This window comes from Triticum urartu, chromosome 1A, assembly GCF_056163025.1.
Source record: "Triticum urartu cultivar PI428250 chromosome 1A, HENAU_Tu73, whole genome shotgun sequence".
In the NCBI taxonomy this organism is placed as follows: Eukaryota; Viridiplantae; Streptophyta; class Magnoliopsida; order Poales; family Poaceae; genus Triticum; species Triticum urartu.
In genome coordinates, this window is record NC_141873.1 from 421,252,897 (window position 1) to 421,262,479 (window position 9,583).

Genomic DNA, 9,583 nt, shown 5'->3' on the forward strand with positions numbered 1-9,583 from the left:
AGACCTCCATCATCACCAACCCTGACATATGCAAGTGGGATGAGCAGCCGATAAGTACAGCTTGACAAGACAAATCAGTGCGATAGTAAAATGCCGTGATCACCACCCTTGAGACATGCAAGTGGGATTTAGCAGGTCATAAGTACAGCTTGACAAGACTAGTAAGTACAGCAGTAAAAACCATTGGACTTGGACGATTACTTCTTCCAGGCCACCACCCGCGTCACCCATTGAGCGGTTGCCACAACGGACTGCAAACGGCGACCCCACGCCACTACACCCACTCCCCCGACGAACCGCCTCCCACAAATCCCCGTCGATGCACTGCAAAAAACCCCATTCTCTTCCATCTCTCCATCATCCCCACAAACAACCATTGCCCTTCCATCTCCCCTGCACACAAACCACAAACTTCTCTCTCACAAGCCCACAGCCATCGGAGGAGGGCGATGGCGGAGGAACATTCCACCAAGCGTCATCAAGACGAGCCATCAGACAAGAGCAGCAACCTCATCGACGTTCACGTCCCCGGCAAGAAGCGCGAGTACACCAAAACCCTCAGAGATGTTGAGCTTCACGGCAAGGAGACGCTGGAGATCGTCTGCAGCAGCGAACCAGACAAGGCCGGCGAGGTGATCTCCAGGCTCTGGAGGAAGGCTGGCGGCATGCTTCGTAGGATCATCGGTTTTGGTGTGCACTACACCAACGGAGATGAACCTCCCCAGATGGCAGCAGTCCTGCAGTTGTGCGTCGACGACCTCTGCTTGGTGTACCACATTGCAGCGGCCACAAAATGGTGAGCCATCCTACTCATTTGCCCTGTTTGGTTTATCTGTTTTATTAGTACTGTATCCTGGAAATTTCATCGGACTTGTTTCCCAACTAGATGTACTAGTGTGGCTTGTGAAAAGTGGATGCACTACTGCATTTTCTCAAGTAGATACACTATAAATGTATTTTTGAACCTGATGCACCGGATTACTATTTGGAAAATCTTGCGGAAGATTAATTTCTGAAGTTGACTGACTACTCTAGTTTCTGAACTTGATCCAATAGTGTAGTATATGTACTCAATGTATTAAAAAGATGTTTCTGAACTTGATGTAGTGAAGTATTTTCTGAATTTGATCTAATGTTATTCTCATAAGAAAGAAAACTAAGGACTTGGTGAAGCATTGTTGATGTGTTATCCTATTCAACAAAAGTAAACTAAACTAGTACCAAAGCAGAACATACAACATTGACTGAAACTATGTATAATTCAAAAAAGAAGAATAACATGATGTACTTAATTTAATTTCAGAACTTTGTTTACTAGTTTATGAAGTACATTCATCCTTTATTTATGCTACATAAACATATACTTAAATGGATTCATCGCTTGTAAGACAAAACAAAAATGAATAATTCAAACATCAAAAGTAATGCTGATTTTCAAAAATGTCTCTCCCCTTGCAGGCCCAAGCGCCTGAACAAGTTGCTGCAGCATAAGAAGTTGTTCACATTTGCCGGTTTCAGCATTGAAAGCGACAAAGAGAAGATGAAGTTGTCCGGTTTGGAGATCAACCCCGACAAGTTCATCGGCATTCAGCGCAAGTGGAGAGTACCATACACCGGAAAAGAGTACAACTCCTTGACTGATGTTGTAGACAGCGTCATCCACCCATTCTACAAAGGCATGAAGAAGAACATCAACACGCAGGAAGACTACAAACTGTGGGGGACCAGCCCGCTGCCAGACAACCTCATCGAGTACGCAGGAGTGGATGCATACGCCACGTACAAGGCATGGAGCATGATCGACTACATCACAGATGGTTCAGAAATTGCAAAAGAGCGGGAGGCTGCGAATTACTACGACCAACCCTATTGCCCCTATGCGGGATGAAGATACATCAGAGCCTGCCTTTGCTTTACTTTCGCTTGTGCTTGCCTTTTATCTTGTTGTTTCAAATTAGTAGTTTGCTCTTGTTGGGTTGAACCAGTATGATTATGGCGTGCTTGTCGTTGTTGAACTAGTTTATTTATGTCATCAAGTACAATGTTTTGCTTATCTCATTATATAAGTTTGGTAGCTTCGTATGTTGTTAATCCATCATTTCAAATTCAAAAGTAGCTTCTGAATAGAACTTTGTAGCTGCTCTAATGTACTAGTTATGATGCAACTAATCACACAACGTTGCTCTATGTATAGTTTCGATTCAGTATTGTATAGAAAACATAATGTTGAGAACAATCAGCACAATTTGAGTTGCTTAACAACGCTTCAAATGTTGAAGCAAAAATTCTTAGTACTCCATCTAGTGTTCTCATTCATATGTAGCTGCTAGATAATTAACAAGTACTACAAACAGAAAAACTTAAGAAAGCATCAGCACACACTTATGCTGGTCGCTTGCAGATTAAGAATCACAGTACTAGTACACTTGATCGGACAGTACATACTTACTACAATAAAAAGTACATAGAAGCATCAGTCCATAAGGCTACTATGAATGGACTATTAGTACAACTTAATCTAAACGCAAATACATCTTAAAATTACACTTACACAAAACTGACAAGAACTAGAACAAAAAGTTTCAGTCCAAGTTACTGCTGGAGTCAAGTACTAGATTCAAACAAACAAAAAAAGTTCAACTACTAAAATGCAAAAAGTTCATAATTTAAAAAACTGAATTAAATATTACTTTCAAGTTCAACTACTAAAATGCAAAGAATTCAAACATCTAATGTTTCTCAATTATGCTAAATATCTTATTACATAAAATCTAACAAGTTCAACTAGTAAAAATGCAAAAAGGTTCAAACATATAATGTTTGTCAATTATGCTAAATTTCTTATTTACATAAAATCTGACAAGTTCAACTACTAAGATGGAGAAAGTTCAAAATAGAATTTATTTTTCAATTATGCTAAATTTCTAATTTATATAAAATCTCACAAGTTCAACTACTAAAATAAAAGAAGTTCAAATAGAATTTATTTGTCAATTCTGCTAAATTTCTAATTTATATAAAATTTGTACACACCTCAATGAACGGTCTGGTCGTAAAATAATCTCAATCCCCACAAAACACCGAAAAAAACAAAAAAAACTCAGTTCAATCATACATATGACATAAGTACTAAAAAAGCAGGATCAGTCAGGCCACTCACACCACTACGACACCAAATTTCAAAACCGCACGCTGTATGAAATTACATTTCAGTTCACACAGCACTAAACCATAAGTGCACTAAAATGAGAATACAAAAACTATAAAGGCCTAACTTAGGTAAGTACAGATGAAAACAAAATAAGTACCAGTTTTGAGCAACAACTCCCGGGGCACTGAAAAATGTCTTCAGATAAACTAGTCTATAAAACTTCAGTGGAAAAACAAATACTTAACATCCTCAGGGAAAAACATCACAAAGCATACGTCACCTAAACAGTCCAAAATGCCGTCATCACCACCCCTGAGATATGCAAGTGGGATTTAGCAGGTCATAAGTACAACTTGACAAGATAAGTCAGTGTAGTAGTAAAACCATTTGAATTGGACTATTGCTTCTTCAAGGCCACCACCCGCGCCACCCACTGAGCGGTTGCCACAAGGGACTGCAAACGGGCACCCCCACGACCACCACACCGACGCCCATGACGAACCGCCTCCCACACATCCCCGTCGACGCACTGCAAAATACCCCCATCGTCTTCCATCTCTGCCTCATTCCCAGAAACCACCATTGCCGCTTCAATCTCCACCAGGCACAAACCAAAAACTTCTCTCTCCCAAGCCCACAGTCACCGCGGGAAGGCGATGGCGGAAGAACCATCCGCCAAGCATCATCATGGCGAGCCGTCGGACAAGAGCAGCGACCTCGTCGACGTTCACGTCCCCGGTGAGAAGCGCGAGTACACGAGAACCCTCACAGGGGTTGAGCTCCACGGCAAAGAGACGCTAGAGATCATCTACACTAGCGAACCAAACACTTCTGCCTGTCCTTAATATTGTTCAAACTATGTATTCGTGTTGCTCGCACTTCTGCATGTCCTTAATATTGTTGTTTCAGATTTGTAGTTCGCTTTCGTTATGTTGAACCAGCTACCTTATGTTATGTGTGTCAGGGTTTGAACAAGTTTGCCTATTTCTATCATGTACATCATTTGCTTATGTCAGTCAACAAGTTTGCTAGCTTCCTATTTTTGTTCATCCATCATTTGAAGTTGAAGTAAATTGAAGTTGAAACTAGTCATGCAGAAACAAAAAATCATACATGGATATTTTCACACAAAAAAAACAAAAACAGTGGCAGACTAACTAAGGACACCGGCAAAATAGTAGAATTGGACGCTCAGCACAGCTTAGACATTTACGATAGTACTATCACACTAAGAAAATTCAGTTTTTAGTTTCAGAAGAACACTAAAAAGACTAAGTTTCAGCCGAGGACTACTAACAGCATCGTGCTAATAGTAGTTAGAAATTTACTAAGTACTGCAATAGGAGAAGCAAAGAACAATCAGTACACATTTCCATGCCACTAGCATGCTAGACTAAGAGTTCTGGTACACTTGAATAAAACGGTACATTCATGCTACAAAAATATAAAAAGGAACGGGAAGCTTCAGTTCACATTCCATAAAACATTGACACACTCAAGAATTACACTAATAGTACAACTGAAATGTCAGTACAACTTAGTCTGTAAGGCAAGTACTATGATCATACAAAACATTGCCTTGAGAAGAACCACAGCCTAGAAAATAGGTCCCCCCCGGAGACATATTTAAATGTAGCTAATTTAAACCAGTACTTAAATTTTACTATGAAGTTCAACTACTACAATTCAATAAGTTCAAACAAAAAATTGGCTCTCAAATCTTGCTAAATTTCTTATACTTGAATAAAATCTGGCTAGAGATGATGTAGCTACTTGGTCGTAAATAATTTCAATCACAAAAAAAACTTCAGTTCTAATACATTATATGAAATAAGTTCTACATAACAAGGAAGCGTCACTCCACTCACGCTAGATCCACAAGTGCCATCCTGACACCAAAATTTTAAAAGCCTAACGGTGAACGACATTACAATTCAGTACTAACATAACTATATTATAAGTATAGGAAAAAGAGGGTACAGAAACTATAAAGGTCCAACCTAGGTTAGGACAAATGAAAATAAATGATAAATCTCACTTTTCCCAGCAACAACTCGTAATGAACTTGGGAAGACGTGTTTTCAGTTCAACTAGTTTACAAGACTTCTGTAGAAAAAATAGAACTTAACCAGAATGAATTCCCAATGAAACATACACAAGTGATATATCACACAACTATCAAAAATCAAAGACATCCAAAACACTACCAATCAAAGCCTACAATGCTTTCAAGAGATATATCACACAACTATTCATTTCACTATGCGAATGATGACCATTTCTTCTATGCACCAGGAGCCAAAGGCTGAAACTCCTTGGGAAGTTCCGTCACCAGAAGCTGGTTATTCCGGTTGAACACAACTCTAACAGATCCTCAGCCTTCCAATCAACAATACGAGGATGCAAAACAACGAAACAAATTATCAAAAATCATGACACATTAAAAAGAAGAACACACAATCAGCCAAACACAGAAAAGTGAAAAGCTCAACTAGAACCCACAGCTTTATCTCGAATGCTCCCAACGATCTTTTCACCATCATAGGATCCTGCATACTTCAGAGTATAATGGCCACATTCATTCGCCCCTTGAAGTGGAACCTTCACAAACGTTGGTTTCTTTGCAAAAAGCTCCCATTTGGGATGCTTGTTCGCATTGTACTAAGCATCACCATACACACCCTTCATTACTTGGACCATCCTGGAGATCTGTAAGAAAAGAAAAGAAACCACACATTTTCAGGTCTATGCAAAAATCAGAAACAAAGATGCAGAAAAATTAATCCAGTACAGATAATAAATGTCACTCACAATCTTCTCGCAGTCTTTATGATAGGTGTTCTTTGAAGGATGATGGTTCTTCGGATAAGGTAAAGAGTCAAGGATGTCGATGCTACTTCGGTACCGATTCATGACATATAAGGAAAATTGGTTCACTTTCTTATCCTTTGGTAAAACCATAGGCTTGAATACAGGCATCGTGATCTAAAAACAGATGACCAAAAAAAGAGATGTTAAATATTCAAAATAAAAACCAACATGACAACAAACAAATAAAACAAAAAATCAGCTAGTAGATCTCACAAGGTCGGCACTGAGCAAGTCTTCATTATCTTTAACATAGCTCTTGAAATCTCTCGCTGCACTCTTCACATTAAACTCTTTATTTTCATCACCATAAAACGTAGAGTCAAGAACAACCTGCAAAAAAGCCAAAAAAGAAATAGACAGGGGAAAAGGATAAACAAAGCAAGGTATTATCAAAACTCGTAAAACAAAAAAGGCGTTCTTGTCTAAGAGAAACAAACGATCTGATTGGTTACCATGATGAAATATGGACTTAGCAATATCCTTTTCCCAGACGCAAAATCAACATTTCTATCGGGATCTTTCTTCCAATCATCAATAAGGAAGTCTATTACATCACCCTCCATCATTCTCCCAGGTGAAAAAACTTCCCATATGTGTTTCCCAGTGAATCTGGTTACGCTATCATAAGGCTGAGGTATCATTGAGAATGTATTGCTGCAGGACGGACAAGAACAAAAAGCAGGGGAAGCAAAGATAAGGCATTCATAGCAGTTCAAGTTGTATAAAAAGTAACAGTTCAGGTCATATCTATCTAGCAGTTACAAACAAAAGAGGAAAAGAAGAGGAAACATAATGAGGGATACTCACTCGGCATACTTCTCACATGCTTCATCGCTAAGCAACAGATTCTACAACTTGCGAGCCTTGTCCAGGTGAGGGAATCTATGAGGCTGAAGCTGCTGCACAGGGGAGCAAAAATTTATAGGAGCTCTGGGTGCACGCTTCGTTCTTGTAACATTGCCAGAATCCAAAGCAAGATCCTTCCTAGCACCACCAGCTCTACGGGCCACTATTCTAGCAAGTGGGGATAAACCCTTGGCAGCAGCAACGCTCCTGGTGACTCTTCCCATGCCAGCAATCTTGTCAAACGCATCATCATCGCTGTCTATCAATTCCACAATGGGATTCTTGGGTGTAGAGGGGCTCTCTGCACAAGCAGCCGTAGAACCTTTCAGAGCTCCAAAATGCCGTCATCACCACCCCTGAGATATGCAAGTGGGATTTAGCAGGTCATAAGTACAACTTGACAAGATAAGTCAGTGTAGCAGTAAAACCATTTGAATTGGACTGTTGCTTCTTCAAGGCCACCACCCGCGCCACCCACTAAGTGGTTGCCACAAGGGACTGCAAATGGGCACCCCCACGACCACCACACCCACGCCCATGACGAACCGCCTCCCACACATCCCCGTCGACGCACTGCAAAATACCCCCATCGTCTTCCATCTCTGCCTCATTCCTAGAAACCACCATTGCCGCTTCAATCTCCACCACACTCAAACCACAAACTTCTCTCTCCCAAGCCCACAGTCGCCGCGGGAAGGCGATGGCGGAGGAACCATCCGCGAAGCGTCATCATGGCGAGCCGTCGGACAAGAGCAGCGACCTCGTCCACGTTCACGTCCCCGGTGAGAAGCACGAGTACACGAGAACCCTCACAGGGGTTGAGCTCCACGGCAAAGAGACGCTGGAGATCGTTTGCACCAGCGAACCAGACAAGGCCGACGAGGTGATGAGCAGGCTCAGGATGAAGGGCGGCGGCTTGTATCCGAGCTTCATCGGAGTTGATGTGGAGTTCACCAGGGATGATGAACCTCCACAGATGGCGGCAGTCCTGTAGTTGTGCGTCGAGGAACTCTGCTTGGTTTACCACATTGCAGCAGCCACAAAATGGTAACCCATACTACTGTTCATTCATCTGTTGCACTAGTACTACTCACTAAAAACTTCACTAAACTAGTTTTCCAACTAGATGAACTACTATACTTTGTGAAGTGTATGCACGAGTACATGTTTCTCAACTTACATGCAAATTCTGAAACTGTGAAGTGGATTGTTTCACCAGATTAGCAGCTGAAAAAATGTTTATAGAATTCTGAACTTGATGCACCAAATTAATTTCTGAACTTGATGTTCTAGCATAGATTCTGATCTTGATGCACTAGTATAGTTATATAGAATTGATGTATTAAAAGATGTTTGGTGAAGTGGTATAGGTCCATATCTTGATGCACATGTTTCTCAAATACATTTCTGAACTTGATATAGAATTTATGCACACAGATGTATCAAGCACTGGTATAGGTCTTTTATTCAACCAAAAAGAAAACTAAACTTGAATCAAGCAGCACATATATCATTGAATCTGTTAAAATGATTCTTGAATTTGGTGAAGCATTTGGTGAAGCACTGAAGACAGCAAAAAAGAAAAATAACATGGTGTAATTGAATTTAATTTCAGGACTTTGTGTATTAGTTTCTGGACTACATTCATCCATGACTTATACTATATAAGCATCTACCTCATGGATTATCACTTTCAAAACCAAAAAATAGAAGAATTAAATCTTCAAAAAAGAACACTAACCTTCAATGTGTGTCTCCCCCCTTGCAGGCCTAAGAACCTCAAACAGTTCCTGCGAGAGGAGAAATTGTACACATTTGTCGGTTTCAACATTGGAGGCGACAAGCGGATGCTGAACAAGTCTGGTTTGGAGATCAACCCCAACAACTTCATCGACATGCAGCGCAAGTGGAAAGATCCACACACCAGCAAATACTTCGACTCCTTGGCCGATGTAGCAGGCGGCGTCATCCACCCATTCTACAAAGGCATGAAGAAGAAGATCGAGAAGAAGGAAGACCACAAAAAGTGGGGGACCAGCCCGCTGCCAGACAAACTCATCACGTACGCAGGAATAGATGCGTACGCCACGTACAAGTCATGGAAGACAATCGACAACATCATGACAGGTTGGGATATTTCAGAAGAGCAGGAAGCTGGCCCCTACTACCACTGCAACTTCGCGGGATGAGGATGCATGAAAGTCTATATTCGTGTTGCTCGCACTTCTGCCTGTCCTTAATATTGTTGTTTCAGATTTGTAGTTCGCTTTCGTTATGTTGAACCAGCTACCTTATGTTATGTGTGTCAGGGTTTGAACAAGTTTGCCTATTTCTATCATGTACATCATTTGCTTATGTTAGTCAACAAGTTTGCTAGCTTCCTATTTTTGTTCATCCATCATTTCAAGTTGAAGTTAGTTGAAGTTGAAACTAGTAATGCAGAAACAAAAAATCATACATGGATATTTTCACACAAAAAAACCAAAAAAAGTGGCAGACTAACTAAGGACACCAGCAAAATAGTAGAATTGGACGCTTAGTACAGCTTAGACATTTACGATAGTACTATCACACTAAGAAAATTCAGCTTTTAGTTTCAGAAGAACACTAAAAAGACTAAGTTTCAGCCGAGGACTACTAACATCATCGTGCTAATAGTAGTTAGAAATTTACTAAGTACTGCAACAGGAGAAGCAAAGAACAATCAGTACACAT

The 9,583-nt window shown here is 40.6% G+C and overlaps 2 protein-coding genes across 2 annotated transcripts; both read left to right on the top strand.

Moving 5' to 3' along the window:
• The first annotated feature begins 449 nt into the window (after positions 1-449).
• On the top strand, positions 450-1,888 carry LOC147991507 (uncharacterized). The gene is made up of 2 exons (XM_087538700.1): positions 450-796; positions 1,459-1,888. The coding sequence occupies exons 1-2, from the start codon at positions 450-452 to the stop codon at positions 1,886-1,888; spliced, it is 777 nt and encodes a 258-aa protein (XP_087394826.1).
• Positions 1,889-7,568: 5,680 nt separating this feature from the next.
• LOC147991508 (uncharacterized) lies at positions 7,569-9,057 on the top strand. Its single transcript, XM_087538701.1, has 2 exons — positions 7,569-7,858; positions 8,637-9,057. The coding sequence occupies exons 1-2, from the start codon at positions 7,569-7,571 to the stop codon at positions 9,055-9,057; spliced, it is 711 nt and encodes a 236-aa protein (XP_087394827.1).
• Positions 9,058-9,583: the final 526 nt, after the last annotated feature.